Genomic DNA, 18,690 nt, shown 5'->3' on the forward strand with positions numbered 1-18,690 from the left:
TAAGTGCCAATATCCTGGTTAGATGAGGGCACTGTGGACAGTACCTGCGAGCAGAAGGCAAGCCCATGTAATCTTGGGAGAGCCACCAACCAGCCATAGGTAAAACGTTCATTTACTATGTTGGTGTATCAAAAGGGCCACACCTCTTATAGACTTGCCCAGGATCACACACTTGATGACCGACGAAAGATAAAGAATGAAAGACAAGTGACCTGCCAAAGATCACACAGCAGATGACCAAACGATTCTGACCACCCAAGAAAGCACATCTACTTTACCGGGGTACGAAAGTCCAAGGGAGCGAAACGACTGGGGGCGAAAAGGTGAGGGACCGAAACAACCGCAATTCATATTACAATTCCAAGATGGCGTCGTCACTTTCTGACGATGAGTTCAATCGAATGCAGGTAAATACAGGCTAAGACAAACTCGTGATTAGCATCAAATAATTTTTAGGTTGAGAGCAATGTTGAGATAATGACCTTTCATATGATACCAAAGTTGATTTTGTATGACAGGAGTAACGCGAGGAAAATGCCCGTCTTTTGGGAGGCTGACCCTTCTGTTTCAGCAGGTTTTGATCTTCTGCCATGATGATGATGATCATCATGCATGCAAAGGGTGTACCATACCATTGCGTGATATCAATATCATTGGTAGAGCATCTTTCCGTACGCTCAGAATGAGGTCGCTAAAACTCTAAGTTATAACTACCTGATCCTGGGCCTGGCAAAGCCAGCTAGAGCCTGGAGTGCATGATGACATGAGAGTGATCGCCTTGGCCTTGGGTTGGCCCACGCCACGCCAGTAGTACGGCAGTAGGCAAACACTGGCAACAGAACATCCTTCTGACGTCTGTGTTTGATTGACGCCCCTGATTGACGACATGGATGATGGTCTCTGTGTCTTGATTGATGATGTATGTGGTACTGGTAGCCTAAGTCAATAGCGCATATCATGTTGTCGTCATGTGGGAGCTTCGGCTAATCCTTGTCCTTCTTCCTCTTCTGAATCACTTCAACTGTTATTTCATTGCATTCAGATACAGCTGCTCGAACTACGGACACAGAATTACCAGCTTGATGACCGGTGTAAAAGACAGACGAGAGGTAGGTTGAATTGATGCTCTGATTGGCAGGCAGACACCAGACAGTCAACAGAGAATCTTATCTAGGCCTGAAAACAGCTTAGTTTTCCAACTAGAAAATACACACAATCGCATATTCATAGTTTGAATTCATAGCCTATTAGTATTACTTTAACAAAGGTGATTCCTATTCCAGATTTACAGAGTTTGACTGAGAAAGTGGATCAGCTGGAGAAGTCACTTGAGAGAGCCAATAAGACCATCACTAAAAGTAAAAAAGCCAAGGTGAGTGGTCTTGACAAGTATTTCAGTTGTGAGCTTAATCAAGTTCTGTCCAGAGTTCCTTCCGAAATAAATATTTGGGGCCCGATGTTTGAAAAAAAATAAATGCTATGATTCCCCAAAAATCATAAAAAAGGAAACTTTTTTATTAGGCCTAAGTGTGTGTTTTTTCTCGGATTCGGAAAAAAATCATGAAAAAGGGAATTTTTTGGAATTTTTCTGAACCAAAAAATTTTATGAGCTTTTTATTTTTTTAAAATTTTTCTCAAATTCCAGGAGTTTGATTTACTCATCCAAGAAAATGATCAGCTTCAGAGAAAGATCTTATCGCAAGAAGAAGACTTCCACTTGCAGAACACGACTCTCATGCAAGAATTGAACACGGTGAGAATACCTGTTGATCTACTTACATGTATTCATTGGGTGACACCTGTGTGATAAAGTAGGTCACCACTTGTGGCATCATTACCAGCAGGTGAGGCGAGGCAGCATGCAGAATTGTGCATGCTGTTCTATGGTTGATCTAACTTTTGCAATTCTTCCAGCTTGTATCCTCAAATGAAGAACTCGAGAAACAATTGAGAAGTTCTAGGGATGGAGGCGTCGCAGTAGAGAAACATGATCAGAATGAGGCCAGTGATGACATCAGGAGACTCCAGGCGGAAAATATGGCGTTGCAGAAAAATGTGGCAGGTTGGTATTGTGGTTTCCAAGTCTGATTGATTGAATGAAATAGCTGCAGCTTTAGAATTTGATGAAAGACAAAGAGACCAATATACTCAAACCAATCGTTGTTGGATTCCCCGCTAGGAGGAGTTGGTGCAGATCGTACGAGGCAGGTGAGGTGTTGGTAGTCGCATCCATCTGCCATTCAAACCTCCTGAAGATGGATATTCATTGCTGGAAGTAGTTGTCAAGATGAGGTTGGAGACAACATTGAACTAGGCCAGCACATCCGACCAGATTCAGCTACAACTCTAGGTCAAGACATGTATTGTTGAGAGGATGATATATTGTCTGCTTCTTTTCAGTTCAACAAGACAAGTTTGAAGAGGAGCGAATGCGGTTCAAAGAAACAATACAACTTCTAAAAGATATCAACAGCGATCTTGAGAATCAGTGCTCGAAGCTCGCCGGCCGCAGAGGAACACCCGCTGGAGATGAAAATGCGTAAGTTGTTTTTCTGAGGCATTTGATTCTGGGAGAGATTCCCTACTTTTTCCTTCGAAAATGTCATTTTTAGGCAAAGAAGGGCACATCACTTACTGATTATTTTCTTTTCAGGGAGTGCCGAACAGTAGAAGGACAGGATGACCCAGCTGTAGCTACTGATACTGTGGATGGGGTGCCACCTATTGAGGAAGGTCAGTACTAACATGAAGCATGATTTGAGCGAGTTTAAGAGAGGGAACGTCCTGTGGCTATAATGTTGTTCTTGACTTGTTCGTTTGCAGATGACTCGAGTCCCAGATTAAGGAATGCCTCGTTCACGGAGCTGATGAACCTCGTCACCAAGTCAGAGAACAACAACGAGGATCTACAACAACAGATGAAGGAATTGAATGGTAAAGTCTCTTCTCATTCTCCACTGCGTAACATCATTTAGGCCGACATTCATGAGGCTGAAAATCTTTTACTGGACCTTTATTTGAAGCAGAGTTGGCCGGTTAGCTCTACTCAGAACACTGGTGTATGGCAGGATTAGTCGTTTACATGGCACTGATGACAGCATCAGTGAAATGTGCCTCACTTATGTTTGTGCACTATTGTTTGATTTTCATGTTGTTGTGGACTCTTATGGAAAATAGAACTGAATAAACGGATTATTATGCTATCCTGTTGTCATTCCAGATCTAAGATTAAAGTTAGATACAGAAGTTGAGGAGAAGAAGATGCTAAAGGACCAATTGAATACTTTAGAGGTGAGTTTTTAATCAGTAGAAGTTTGCCTTGCTGATACTGGCTGAACAATTCTCTCCTTCACGTGTAAAGCTCAGTATGTTTCTTTATATTTCTGTTGCTTTCTCGTTTCAGAAAAGTTCCAAGGATCAAATCAACACCCTGCAAACAGACGTTGAAAAACTGACAGAAAAGTTACGCAAGAAACAAGAAAGGTAGGAAAGTTATCCACATTGTGCCATTTGTGTTCCATGCTTGGGTCTGAGGTCGGCTAACTTTGTTGCAGGATAACCATTCTTGGTGTCCATGGTAGTTGACATCAGGGTTTGTGTGACTACATGGGCCTATCAAGATGAGCATACCCCACCCTGAGTTGTGGTCTTTAAGGGCTTCACCATGAAGTGGCTCGTCTGCATGCCCTACCCTCTCAGACAAACTCACCAATAAAAACATGTCATTTTGATTCCCCTTCAGTTATGTGAAACTTCAGGAAGAAAAGGAGAAGCTTTACAAAGAGACCAGGTAAGAATCATCTTGACTATGTTGGCTGCGACATCCCTCAGCTATTGTTGCCACATGCACGTGCACATTCAATTAACCAGCAACTAAAACTTACAACGCGCATCATAAGAAAGACATATTGTTACACCCGTTTTGCTTTTAATATGAGATTTAGCTGCGTGGTAATGAAATGTCTTCATTGGATAGTTGAGTGTAGGGTCTGTCTCCTGGTATACAGGTAGTTCCAATGGGTGTAGGCCAGAGATTGCCTTCGTGCTGTTGTGAAATATTTCTTTTGAAAGTTAACTTGCATAACAGAGGAATGACAAGGAAACTATTGCCACGTGGGAGGACTTGACTTCATGAGTACTCATTGCTCATCAGTCTGCATAAGGTTACACCACAGTAATACCCACAGGCCCTCAAAATCACAACATGAAGCTTTGAACATTTGACACAACATGATTATAGATACAAGTAAATGCCTCCTTGTTATGTAAACCACTTCACATATTGTGCCACTTGCCATTAGCTGAGGATTTAGCAGGATGATTGTCTTCTATAGTATCAGTGCAGTATTGTCAGCCTTGAGTGAGAGGTGATTTGTTTGGTGGCATGTCTTACAATGGTTTGTCTTTGTGTAATGGGTTTCTTTGAAAGATACGTATTGAACTGCATTGAGTTTGAATGGCGTTGATTACCACAATGAAAGGCAAGGAAGTTATTAATTGACATTGTCCCAGTGGCAAGTTTTTGGTGGGAATGTCACGGTTCAGCTATGTCTACAGGGGAAGTCCTTGTTTGGATTGCTTGGTGTGACCCACACCATGTGTTGTCCATTGTCAGGGGCAAACATGAACAATAGACTTGTAAGAATGGACTGATTGAACATTTAAACCAGGCTTGGCAGATCTTTGTGAATAAACTAACAACTCAACTTTGATAAGTTGTGCCTCTCTGTGTTATAAAAATGTTGCCAGAAAAGCCTAGATGTCAACACTCGAGGTTATTCACATTGTTTCCTATCATAAATTGATGATAAATACATTTGAACAACAGGTCTTGCTTCATTGTGGTGCAGTCGGCATGTTTCATAAATAAATTGACTCATTCATTTCATCATTGTAAACTGACTAATGAAATTCTAACCAGCATGGTGGTTCATTTGAATTAGAACACTTTGCCATATGTTTTGTTCTAGAGCATTTTCTCCCTTTTGACTTCCAGTTACTTTACCACAGTGTTTAGGTGAGGCCGTCTAATGCAGGAACCCAATTCATAATGCATGCCTACTGTATACATGTTGACACATCCGGCCTGGTTGCACTGCACAGTACAGCTTAGTCTTGTTTCTATTGGCTTCATGGTCAGCAGTGACAGAGGACACATACTTTCAAATGAGATAGGGGGAAGGAATCCGAGGCAGTTGCCTTCTGTGCCTCCAATGAATTCGATCCCTGACTAATTTGAACAGGCGATCTGTTGTGAAGGTTTAGTCTTGAACACTGCCTATATACTTGTCAGATAGGGTCGAAGCAGCTTTCAATGCCATTGCTGATCATGAGTTGGAACAAGGCGTTATAATGCTAGTACAAAGAAACTGGCAATTTTATCTGCAGCTTTGGTCTTTATTTGATTTGATTTTGGTTTATTTTGCCCAAACTTCCTGAGTCTGTTGATCTACTTTAGGTTATGGTTCTTCATCAGTGAACATATATGAAATTTTCTTTCTGGGGAAAACAGTTTTTGAATGTTGTCAATTTTTTTTCCATTAGTTGTAACTGAATAAATGTGCTACCCCCTGCTTAACTTTTTGTTGCTTTTTTATGTTGCCTGTCCTTGATTTCAATCAAAAACCAGGTTCCAGTGACTAGTTCCCAGGTCATAGTGGTTTCCATTATCTTGGTGTCAAAGAGATTCTTTTTATGGGCTTTTGGCTTTCAGATCGGTGCTTCTCATTCGGTTTGGTTTATTCTTATCATGAGGGTTAGGACTCTGGCAAAGGGTAGAACGTTGCCTCAAGTTCCCTACTGGATCTGATAAGTGTGGTGTGGCTTCTCAGCTGATCTCCTTGCAAGCTTCTAAGTAGGAGATTGGAACATGCTTCTAACCAAATGTATGTACAGCTTTGCCAGTTGTCTAAAATTGTGTGTTTTGAATTCGAGGACTGATGTCACTCAGTCTTCAATTATGTGTTTTTTCAGATGATTTAGATTTAGGCACATATTCAGAGTGGATCTGAAACTTTGTGTTGATGTTAGATTTAAAGAAAGTTAACTTCAAAATGCAGAAAATCGCCACATTTAGCCTAGGCCCAACTGGATGTTGGGATGCACTGAACCTAGTCAATGTTTTGAGGCTGAGCTTATTTTTGGTCACCTTCCCATTTTTATTCAATTTGCTTGTATTTTTTGCAACTAAACTTTCATAGCGTTCCTTAGAAGAAGTAAACAGTCAAACTAAGAACACTCGTAGTTGGATGTTTTCTCAGCCATATTGTACTGCCTTGATGATGTCTATTAGACCAAGTTATTAGGGAGTCCCCTTTAAATGTATGTGCCTGTTCTTTCACTAGCCCTGGTTTAATTCAGACTTGAACGTCCTTAGACTCTGTTCAAGGGAATGTTTCAAGTTATACTTACCATCGTCCTGACTGCGTGTATGCTGTGTGTTCCTGGTTTATGATTTCAAGTGTTCCGCAGTCTTTCTGAAGTCAGTCTCTGTTGGTTTTTGCAGTGAGAAGTTTGATGAGCTGCAGACGAGGAAGGATCGTGAGATCAGTCAGCTGATGGAGCAGAACACTCGCATGCAGGCTGAGGTGATCACAGCCAATCAGGCAGTGGAGGACTATAAAGAACGACTGGGGCAGAAAATCAGTGAGATGGACTTGGTGGTGTCGACACTCACAGATCAAGTTGATGCATCGAGTCAAGAGAACAACCAACAGCTTCAAGAGCAGATCACTCGCTTCCAGCAGCAGATAGAAGAGCTCGATGGTAATCTGGCCAAGGTGACACATGACCTGGAAGACACCCGGCTACAACTCAAGGTATGGGCACAGAGAAATCACCGTGGTCCTACTGGGCTTTACAATCATTTCTTCAGAGATATTTTCATGAAAGTCAAGTGTAGGAAGGGGCTCTTATTCAAGTCAGTTTGAACGATGTGTTGAGCTGTTTGTTATTCCGTTGTCTCTCATAGAGTCAAGAGATGATTGACATGTTTTGTTTGATTTCAGGAATGTCAGCACGCCAGCTCGATCACTCTTGAACAGCTCCATGAGGCTCAGAGAGAACGAGACAAACAGATACAAGCTCTACAGGAAATCACTAAGGTACATTGAAGGAACGTGTCGTGGTCGATGTCTATATGTAGTCATAATGAGGAATCAGCATCTTGTATCCACTGGGAGTGCTGTCAGGGAGGTCTTTCAAAGGCCAAATGTAACTTGTTCTCAAACAAACCAAATGGTGTATATATCGGCTACATGTGACCTCATCTTTTTGCGTCACCAGCAAAACTTTCAAAGTCTCACAGTACTTTTCAATTGTCTTCTCATTGCACTTGCAGGTTGCTGAAAAGAGAAAGAGTTTGCTGGATGAACTTGCCATAAAGTATCAGAAGGAGTGCGATGATCATCGGGAGATCGTCAAAGTGACTGAGAGCAGACATAGGAAGGAGTTGGATGATTTATGTGATCTACTAGATCAGGAAAAGGTAAACACTGGGCTTGGAAACCGTCCCATGTTGCAGGATGATGGGTGTTCTCCAGATGTCAGACTCTCCGTCCAGGATTCCTGAGTTTGAGACACACTTTGGCTGTCCCTTAGTCATCTCCAGTCTCGCTCCAGCAAATAATGTTTAGTGTTGTTCCTTTGTACTCAAGAGTGCCTCTCTGTAGACCGAGAAGAAGGACTGTAAAGTCCTATTGATTTCATGTTTGTGCTTTCAGGCTAAAACACAGGACTATGGCAAGATGAAGGTGAAACATGATGAGATAGTCACCCAGGTGCAGTCCCTGGAGGAAGCCAAGGGCTGGTTAGAGAGGAGACTCGATGAGGCGGAGGTAAGATTTGAAAAGATCGACCGACATCTAAACCACCCTATATTACTCCATCAAACAGAGACGTGGTCTGCAGGCAGCATGTGCTACTGCTACTGGGAGTCACTTGGTCCAATTGACCAACAGTTGGCGAGAAGCTCCAGTTTTGTGTTGGCTGCCTTGATACAGCAACCTTCCTTTCCAATTAAGCCTTGAATGCTGCTTCATCACTGTGTGGAATTGAAAAATTTGATTCTCTCGCAGGAAAATATGAAAGAGAAAGTGTGCGGCTACGAGAAGGATATTGAAACCCTGAAGGCAGCACACACAGAGGAGTTTGAAGCTCAAGGCACTGAACACAAGAGGCAAATTGAGGAGTTGGAGAAGCAGATGACACAGCTGAAGGAAGTCTTGGATGGGAAGGAGGTGGAGATCACCAACCTGCACCAAGAGATCAAGGATGGCGTCGATGAGAGGAAGATACATGAGAAGAAAGGAGCATCACTGGTGAGTCGAGTTGATGTCTGCTGGGCAGGGTATTTGGGTCCAATTCTTGCTAGACTGATTCTATCCAGAATGTATTGCTATCATCTCAATAACTGTATCTTTGTAGATGAAAGACTTGAAGCACCAGCTGCGAGGCGAGAGAAAGCGGGCCGAGAAGCTTCAGGAGAGGTTACAGGAGTTACTCTCCGACACAAAGAGCAGGCAATGTGAGTAGTACTCTCCGACACAAAGAGCAGGCAATGTGAGTAGTGCTCTCCGACACAAAGAGCAGGCAATGTGAGTAGTACTCTCCGACACAAAGAGCAGGCAATGTGAGTAGTACTCTCCGACACAAAGAGCAGGCAATGTGAGTAGTGCTTCTTCAACACTTCTCAAGGCCTCTGAGGCATGAGTCCTCTTGGCAGAAGAAGTAGGCAAGCAGTTTTATAGGTGCTGTGATAATCTCATCATTACTGTACTGTAAACAAAGGAGAGTTTGGTACACCCTGAGCGTGTCTCTTCATTGCAGATCAGTCTTGCTACATGAGATTTTGCCATGTCACTTCCATCCTGGTCCCCAGTCACCCCATGAAGCCCCAACCGAGTGAAAGGCTTCAAAATGTTCCGACATGTAACAATAAAAGCATGAGAAGAGGTGGATTTTACTTTGAGGTTTACATTGATTTGTCTCTCGTTCTAGCAATGGAGGAGTTGTTCCGGCCGATTGATCCAAATGATCGTTACCGTGGTGACAACAGCTCGATCTCATCGTGGAGTGCCAGTGGTCTGGGCCGAGACAACACCCCATCGTTACAATCTCCACAATCCAACGTAAGTCTTCATCCATTCACTTCAATAACACCAAGTCTGATATCTTTGGGGTCAGTATAAACACACAACAATTCAGTGTGGTTTCTAACATTTGGTCCACAGACAGGACTTCTCATCCCCATTTTGTTGACTGGATGGGTGATTGTCTATTTTAGAAAGGTTCTCGATAGTGATGTGTTTGAGTGCAGACATGCTTGTATTAGAGTCACCTACTAATACACTGCCAATTATGGAATCTACACAGTGAGCCACATGTGTACAACATAAACTAACCTACACAAAGGGTTAACCCAACTATGGCAAACAAGTGTGAATGTATACACTAGCTAATTACACTAATCCCCAGTAAATAGGTTACTCTAACAATGGCTTTTATGACCACTGGTGTGACCCCTCACTCAAATCTAACATGACATTGTGTAACATGAAGTGCAGGAAGGGTGAACAAAGCAAAGGTGAACAAGTGTGAAAGATGCACTAATGAGATAATCGCCAGTTAACAGCTTCCTCAAGGAATGGCTCTTACGACTACTGGCATGGAGTTGTAGCACCATGAAGCTAACATATCGCTTCATGGAAGGACCAGGTTTGGCCAGTTCCAATAATGTCATTTGGCTCTTACAGCATGATATGTCATTTGGAGCAACTAGTCCTATAAAAGAAGTGAGTAGACTCCTTTATGCCTCAAATACTCTCGCTTTATTCACTGGTGATATAGTCATATAGCTATGACATTGATCAGTGAAACTGTACGTTTTCTTATAGTTACATGTAGCTTGTGTATTGTTTGGCAGAGAGGACTTGGTCTTGCAGTCTGGACTGGACTCCATTGGACTTGTCAACTAAACTTCCATTAGCTTTGATAGCTGCTTCTGCACTGTTAGACCGAATCTTGCTTCTCCCTGTCTTGTCCATTTTGTCTATCAAACGCACGTTGGTCAAAACTAGGCCTGGACCAAAGACCAAGTGATAAGACAAAGCCTTATTGTTGTGAGGGTCTATGTGTTCCCACATTTGGCAGACTCCCACCGTCTCACCAAATCGTTTTCTCTCCTTCCAGGATTCGCCACCGCGGACGCCACCTAGTGTCCTTGAACAGGAAAATAATGATCTCCTCGCACGGATAGGTGAGCTGCAGCAGGAGAAGTGGATGTATGAGGAGAAGCTTGCACACTTGGAGGCGAGCACAGCTGCCATGGCTGAGGACCTCCTCACCAAGACAGCCATAATAGATCACTACGTCATGAACTCAAGAACAGGTAGATACCATTACCCTCCATTCCTAATACGACTTCTGCTTCCTAACATGACCATGAAGAAGGCATTGTATCCATGGATTGATCATTAAGAATTGTGGTCAATTTCTCCAATTAAGTGAGTTTTGTACGCATTAGTGACCTTTTTGTACAGCATTGTATACCTGTGTTTGTAAAGAAAGCCTTGCTTTACAATGAGCAATTGAAACCACTGAGATACAGCCTGATATAAGTCTCATCATCTCCTCTTCCAGATCTTATTCCGCAGTCTCCCTCGAGTGAAAAGCTCACATTTAAACGCGTGATGGACTTTGTGAAGGATAAGGGTGATGAGAACATGCGTGAAGTAAATAGGAAGTTACAGCGGGTCCTCGAGGAAACTCTTACCAAGAACATGCATTTACAGAAGGTAGGCAAAGCATTTCTTCATCTTGAGCCTACTGTTGGTATGTTGTTCAGGAGTGGTGTACCGGCAGTCAGGTGGTGAATGTCTCGGGCCTATTATCAAAGGGTTGTGGGTTAGATTCACATCATTGCCCCTGCGTTCACTGCCGAAGCATGTGGTGTGTGAGTAGTTGGTCTCGCCGAAGCATGTGGTGTGTGAGTAGTTGGTCTCGCCGAAGCATGTGGTGTGTGAGTAGTTGGTCTCGCCGAAGCATGTGGTGTGTGAGTAGTTGGTCTCGCCGCAGCTAGGGGGTTGGTGTTTGTACTGCTACCTGCTGGGTGATAAACCAGCGGAATATGACTGATAAACGGCCGCCAAACATGCGACCATTGCACACGTCATTCAGACCATGTAAATTAACAATGTTATTTATTGCGGAATTGGCTTGACACGTTTTTAATTATCTTGAAGTGCTCTGGTGAGTTATTGGTGCCAATTTCAAACTGATCTGATGTTTTCTGAATAATATGAATTCAGAAGGGTTTGACTACTCTCATCAAATCCATGTTGACTTCAGTTAGAAACAAGTGTACAACAGACACGACATCATGTACACAAACTGAGCCCAAGTTAGCTTGAATTTGACTGTGCCAGGTCCTGATTATCATGGTGTGTTGACGTTGTGGGCTCATGTGACTGTGCCAGGTCCTGATTATCATGGTGTGTTGACGTTGTGGGCTCATGTGACTGTGCCAGGTCCTGATTATCATGGTGTGTTGACGTTGTGGGCTCATGTGACTGTGCCAGGTCCTGATTATCATGGTGTGTTGACGTTGTGGGCTCATGTGACTGTGCCAGGTCCTGATTATCATGGTGTGTTGACGTTGTGGGCTCATGTTTGCATGAACTTGATGATAATTCTTCCAGCATAAAGCAATACACTTTTGTTTGCATAAATTGATTGGGTTTTCGGAGAGAGACTGTGGTTTGGTAGTCTTAGGTTATACGTAGGGGGCACTTGTGTGACATTGGTGTGTTGCTAAGTCATTTCACTCATCTTCCAACGTTACTGGGCATTATTTTCAAGCTGTTGAGTGTACCAAAGGCTTGCGATCTCAAAACCTAGTTTGTCAAGATGCTTTCTCCCTGTATTGCCAGGTTTCTCTAAGAATGTCTGTGATGTGAAAGCAGTCATGTGAATTCTGTCGAACATGCTGCTTGCCCGGCAGCAGATCCATCATAGGTGTTAACTCTCTTAGACCTGGCCTTGTTTCCATGGTGTCCAGTGTAGTAACCCGTCTTTCCTGCATACAGTACAGAATATGATATCCAGGGTTCATCAGTCGGTACAGATCAAGCTTCTTTGAGATTAGAAAATGTTGAAATATTGATGTGGCGGTTCAATATGGCATGTCCTAATTCACTTGTGAGATGGATTGCCTCATTTGGTGTTCGAGTCGTTTGCTGAATATCCCACAGAGCTGTGACTGTCTCTTGAGGGCAGATCATCCCACAGAGCTGTGACTGTCTCTTGAGGGCGGATCATCCCACAGAGCTGTGACTGTCTCTTGAGGGCGGAGCAAGGAGTTTGGGAGAGAGGGACGGGTTGTGCTGGCTCTTAACAGTGAATTTACCAGTATTCCTCCTGGTCCATTTCTCATTTGGGGGGGGGGGATGCAGCAGGTGTATTAACTTCGGACGGCCAACCGAATTAAAGTCTTGAATCTGAAAAATCATCTTGACAGCTGATCAATACTTGCCACTGTCATCTTGATAAACAGTGTGGGAGGCATTATTGATCTCAATGACATTTCACGTCGCTGTTTCATTCCATAGCTATTTGGAGACGTGTTGCAGTATTGTTTACGAAAATTGCTCCAGGTTTAATCTGCCCACCATAGAGATTGTGCACTGATTGGTATGGATTGGTAATCAGGTGTAGAGGCAAGAGAGCGAGGCCACCAGCACTGTTTAGTATCGGAAATCAAGATAGCAACACGACAATACAGAATAACTCAATACAGATTAACTCGTTGACACTTTGAAAGTATGGAGGGGAGGGGTAATGGAGAGTTGTCAGTGATCAGCAGCAAAGCACATCACCATTGAGGCATTAGATTGAATATAGGTGACGTAAAGATCAATAACCAGCAATCTGGCTGGTTCTCCTTCAATACCAAGACTGGCCCTAATCCTATTTGGTTCTCCTTCAATACCAAGACTGGCCCTAATCCTATTTGGTTCTCCTTCAATACCAAGACTGGCCCTAGTCCTATTTGGTTCTCCTTCAATACCAAGACTGGCCCTAGTCCTATTTGGTTCTCCTTCAATACCAAGACTGGCCCTAATCCTATTTGGTTCTCCTTCAATACCAAGACTGGCCCTAATCCTATTTGGTTCTCCTTCAATACCAAGACTGGCCCTAATCCTATTTGGTTCTCCTTCAATACCAAGACTGGCCCTAATCCTATTTGGTTCTCCTTCAATACCAAGACTGGCCCTAATCCTATTTGGTTCTCCTTCAATACCAAGACTGGCCCTAATCCTATTTGGTTCTCCTTCAATACCAAGACTGGCCCTAATCCTATTTGGTTCGACTTCATCGCTTCACAAATGCGACCTTGGTTTAATGAAATCGATTAGTGAGATTGAATCAACCATTCACTCCTTGGCTCTCCTGAGGGTATGACTACCACGAGTCCCCTTCGATACGAGAACTTGCCCTAATCTCATTGAAAACATCGCTTTACAAATGTGGCCTTGGATGAGTGAAATCTATAAGTGAGATTGAATCTCTTCATTAATTGCCTCCCAGGTTGCTGTGGGTATACGTTCCTGACCCTACTGCAGGCGTTGATTGCCAAGCTGTTCATCATTGGATGTCAAGCTTCTCACTGTCAACACCAAGGGATTAGAGACCAGGCCCACTCAGAACAACTGTAGATATTGATGAAATGAAAAGCGTCATGTTTTCCTCCCAAATAATTTATACAAAGCATGCTCTGCCAGTAGAAGCTCTGTAGCCAAGTTTTTTCTGGTGTAAATCCTGGCAATTTCTGGTAAACATGGCCTTGGTGCCGTGAAAAATCGATAATGTGTGATTGGATCTCCGTGTTCCTGCATCCAGCCAATTAATACTGCGATGAGGAGATGTCGAACAGTTTCTCCCAATGCTGTATGCTGTGGTGAGGGCTGGTGAACTCCCTCATGGTGAGGTGTGGAGGCTGTGGTCTGTATTGTCAATGCTGTATGCTGTGGTGAGGGCTGGTGAACTCCCTCTTGGTGCGGTGTGGAGGCTGTGGTCTGTATTGTCAATGCTGTATGCTGCGGCGAGGGCTGGTGAACTCCCTCATGGTGAGGTGTGGAGGCTGTGGTCTGTATTGTCAATGCTGTATGCTGTGGCGAGGGCTGGTGAACTCCCTCATGGTGAGGTGTGGAGGCTGTGGTCTGTATTGTCAATGCTGTATGCTGTGGCGAGGGCTGGTGAACTCCCTCTTGGTGCGGTGTGGAGGCTGTGGTCTGTATTGTCAATGCTGTATGCTGTGGCGAGGGCTGGTGAACTCCCTCATGGTGAGGTGTGGAGGCTGTGGTCTGTATTGTCAATGCTGTATCCTGTGGCGAGGGCTGGTGAACTCCCTCTTGGTGAGGTGTGGAGGCTGTGGTCTGTATTGTCAATGCTGTATGCTGTGGTGAGGGCTGGTGAACTCCCTCTTGGTGAGGTGTGGAGGCTGTGGTCTGTATTGTCAATGCTGTATGCTGTGGCGAGGGCTGGTGAACTCCCTCTTGGTGAGGTGTGGAGGCTGTGGTCTGTATTGTCAATGCTGTATGCTGTGGCGAGGGCTGGTGAACTCCCTCATGGTGAGGTGTGGAGGCTGTGGTCTGTATTGTCAATGCTGTATGCTGTGGTGAGGGCTGGTGAACTCCCTCTTGGTGAGGTGTGGAGGCTGTGGTCTGTATTGTCAATGCTGTATCCTGTGGCGAGGGCTGGTGAACTCCCTCTTGGTGAGGTGTGGAGGCTGTGGTCTGTATTGGGTATCAATGTTCTTGCGATGTGCCATTTCATGCTGCAACTCCCTTGGGTCAAAATGTCAAGCAGTTTTCATCATCTGCTATCATCAGGACTGGAAACGTCTGCTTTGATAAGGTGTGACAGTCCCAGGCATCACATCGTTCATTTAGCTCTCCAATGGGATTGTCTTGTTCCGGTATTCGGCCAGTTGACGCCAGAACTCAATGGAGACACAAGATGTGAGGCTGTTTCTGTCATCAGTTCAGTAAGGTTGGCTGAAGTCACTCTAATATGGTCATGGGCATCATTCACTTTTAGCTTTCCCGATTGGATCTTCCTGCTCCTGCATCAAGCCAATTAATGGCCAAACTCCCTGGAGACACAACAGGCAGGCAGTTATAGATACAACTTGATCTCAGCTTTGGTACTTAAATCTCATTTGTTCTTTTTTCCAGGATATGGATTCGCTATCAGAGGAACTGGTGAAACTCAGTAAGGTTCATCCAACGTCAACACCAATCTCTAGCCCCTCGAAGCCATGATCTGAGACAGACAACCACATGTGATGCCATTCCATTATGCTACGCTAAGTTTTGGAACAAGTTTATAGTTCCAGATCATGACTCACAAAGATGATCAATTCACCTCTTCCCGCATGAGCACCCCTCATGGTAGAGCTTGGTTGTGGTGTAACAAATGGTAGGCCTTTGATCTTTCTGACATTGCATCACTACTGACGTCGATTTCAACAGTGTCTGGCCCAACCATTCCACCTCAGAGGTACTTGTCCAGAAGTAGGCTCATTGATGAATTAAGGACCATTGTATGATGATTAATGATGAAGGTGATTACATCACTTCAGGGTTTGTAAGTTTTAGCCAAAGTTTCTTTGCCTAAGGTCTTATTAGTATTCTTGGACGTCCAGGGAATGGTATATTTAGTATTCCTGTTATAGTGTTGAGTGACAGTGTGTAAGGAAAGTGGTGTTTGTAGGATGGTTTAGTGTGCAAAAGGTAAAAACAGGGCCATAATTAGTGGGGAGGGGCGGGGCTACTGCTACCCTGAACATCATGGAAACTCGCAATAACTATTATCTTGTTCAGTTTTGAATAGGCAGAGCAATGTCCCAGGAAACGTTATGTGAGAAATGACGTCCTCCAAATAACTCCCCAGATCTTGACAACTCGCACTTTCCTTGAACTCTGCCCAATACACTGCCATTTTCATTCCTTCCTTCAATAATTGTGATGTAACAGATGTCTAAATAAGAGACCAGCTCATTCCAACTTGTTAAAAACGACTTGAACATGTGCTATCACTAAGTAGCAGAAAAAGGACAGTCGCGTTTGCCGAGTTAAATGACCTGGCATATATAAGATGTTTATAAATAACCTAAGAGATCATGATGTCTAGTCAAGTCTTATTTTTGTTCTTTAGCTCAAGATTATGTTTAGCATCAGAGTGTTTGTTTTGTAAGAATTGATGTGTTTAAAGTCTTAAAGAATTATAAATCTTTCCAATTGGGCGGTGTGTGTCGTTTGTCCATGTACAGTTCCTTAGTATTGCTATGAAGGCTTCATAAAGCTGGAAGTGTGTGGGGTGGGGGAGGGAGTCTAGACTTGCTCTTGTAGAATTGAATGTTGCTGCAGCCTGTCAACAAATGTCCAATTTGTTTATTTAGATCCGGTGATGGTGTAATGGAGATCTGACTATGATATAGATAAGGTCAAATAGTCTTGTTATGCTGAGTATACACAGGTAAACAATCAGTGTTGTATGACTCATAGTTTGCTCATCATTTACAAACCTGTCATTAATCTGTTTGTGGGAGCGATCAACTGACTTCACTGTTCAGTTCTGGGTGTTCTGCTTCATGGTTTATGAAGGAAGTCGGGCAGTGGACTCACCAACAATCTCGAGGATGACAGGTAGGTCAAGCTGTCATCCATAAGATGATGTTACATAACCAAGAGGCGAGGCCATCTCCCAACTCATTCACCAAGCTGTTAGCCAGAGTCAGCCCCCCCCCCCGGGGTCAGCCAGTCTGCATGTGTTGTGGGAAATGGGTTTGAGTGACGAACTCTTGAGGTACATGTGTGTACATATCTAGTCAACCATGTAAATGTTGTACAGAGCAGATTCAATTGTTGTAATATTCTTAGAATCTATTCATGGTGAAGGTTGACTTTGTTCTAGCAGTCACCTCCATTTACAGGACACTTATTTCGTGAAGTTTCAGCCAAAGTTTGTGAGCTATATCAAGTGCATTTCATTCTTGGCATATTGCTGTTATCATATCTCAATACTGTAGTAACGTTGTCAAAAACCAAACCATAGTCCTCATTCAATCTCGATATTGTGCAATTGTTCACTTATTAGATCTTTTAAAAAGGTTAAGAATTGTCAATATGTATATATATACTTTGATGTACTATGGAGTAGACCAATAACCAAAGTATTTCACTTCAGTTGTGAAGTATATGTCACTATGTGCTAATGATTGAGCTGACCATAAGCTGGTGTCGTCTACGAGATATCGGGCAAGAATCAATGCATGGTTGGTTGGTCACACTTGCGAGACGACCTCCAAATTAAGCAGGAAAGCTATCGTCTGATGACGCCTTTTAAAATGGGATCGGTAGGTCATTTGGTGACGTCAGTAAGACATCAGTCACATCAATTTCAGAATAGATGTGAAGTAAAGAACCCCATGATTGCAATGTGTAAAGTTAGGACAATTCATGTAGGATATATTGTCGCTGTTCTGACAGCCTAACAGTTTTGTGATTAGTGGCAAGTTGGTGAAATGCCTGAATACCAAGATGTTGTGAGGTTCCTTTCATTGTATGGTTTTGTTTTATATTTCGTAGAAAAAACAGTGTTTTAGATCTGTGAATATGTACATAATATTATTATTTATGAACTGTATATTTTCGTTTTATCGGTGCTGTATAGTTATATGTTAATTGGCCAGAATAAAACTGGAACATTCAAAACAAAAGCTTTCATTCATTCGTCCTCATAGAAATGGGTTTAACTTGTCAATAAACTCACCTGTTGCAATCTATCTGTTCTGTCTTAAATGGGTTGTTCCTAAACCCAATACACAGTCACCCACAGCTAGCACTGATCTGTCTTAGATGGGTTGTTCCCAAACCCAATACACAATCACCCACAGCCAGCACTGATCTGTCTTAGATGGGTTGTTCCCAAACCCAATACACAATCACCCACAGCTAGCACTGATCTGTCTTAAATGGGTTGTTCCCAAACCCAATACACAATCACCCACAGCTAGCACTGATCTGTCTTAGATGGGTTGTCCCCAAACCCAATACACAATCACCCACAGCTAGCACTGATCTGTCTTAAATGGGTTGTTCCCAAACCCAATACACAATCACCCACAGCTAGCACTGATCTGTCTTAGATGGGTTGTCCCCAAACCCAATACACAATCACCCACAGCCAGCACTGATCTGTCTTAGATGGGTTGTCCCCAAACCCAATACACAATCACCCACAGCTAGCACTGATCTGTCTTAGATGGGTTGTTCCTGAACCCAATACACAATCACCCACAGCTAGCACTGATCTCTCTTAGATGGGTTGTTCCTGAACCCAATACACAATCACCCACAGCTAGCACTGATCTGTCTTAGATGGGTTGTCCCCAAACCCAATACACAATCACCCACAGCTAGCACTGATCTGTCTTAGATGGGTTGTTCCTGAACCCAATACACAATCACCCACAGCTAGCACTGATCTGTCTTAGATGGGTTGTTCCTGAACCCAATACACAATCACCCACAGCTAGCACTGATCTGTCTTAGATGGGTTGTTCCTGAACCCAATACACAATCACCCACAGCTAGCACTGATCTGTCTTAGATGGGTTGTTCCCAAACC

At 43.4% G+C, this 18,690-nt stretch overlaps 1 protein-coding gene across 3 annotated transcripts; it reads left to right on the plus strand.

The window, feature by feature from the left end:
• The first annotated feature begins 361 nt into the window (after positions 1-361).
• LOC135490856 (GRIP1-associated protein 1-like) lies at positions 362-17,779 on the plus strand. 3 transcript variants are annotated; one of them, XM_064776413.1, is made up of 23 exons: positions 362-407; positions 1,043-1,109; positions 1,284-1,372; positions 1,646-1,753; positions 1,915-2,062; positions 2,401-2,539; positions 2,654-2,733; positions 2,824-2,934; positions 3,221-3,291; positions 3,404-3,483; positions 3,743-3,790; positions 4,997-5,017; positions 6,506-6,818; positions 7,008-7,103; positions 7,340-7,486; positions 7,722-7,835; positions 8,076-8,318; positions 8,425-8,524; positions 8,998-9,128; positions 9,753-9,791; positions 10,189-10,387; positions 10,639-10,793; positions 15,234-17,779. In XM_064776413.1, exons 1-23 carry the CDS (start codon positions 366-368, stop codon positions 15,318-15,320), a joined length of 2,628 nt encoding a protein of 875 aa, XP_064632483.1. In that variant the 5' UTR covers positions 362-365; the 3' UTR covers positions 15,321-17,779. The 3 variants fall into 3 exon arrangements, with proteins under 3 accessions (XP_064632483.1, XP_064632485.1, XP_064632484.1); XM_064776415.1 differs by lacking the exon at positions 9,753-9,791; XM_064776414.1 differs by lacking the exon at positions 4,997-5,017.
• Positions 17,780-18,690: the final 911 nt, after the last annotated feature.

The sequence above is a fragment of the Lineus longissimus genome, chromosome 7 (assembly GCF_910592395.1).
Source record: "Lineus longissimus chromosome 7, tnLinLong1.2, whole genome shotgun sequence".
Lineage (NCBI taxonomy): Eukaryota > Metazoa > Nemertea > Pilidiophora > Heteronemertea > Lineidae > Lineus > Lineus longissimus.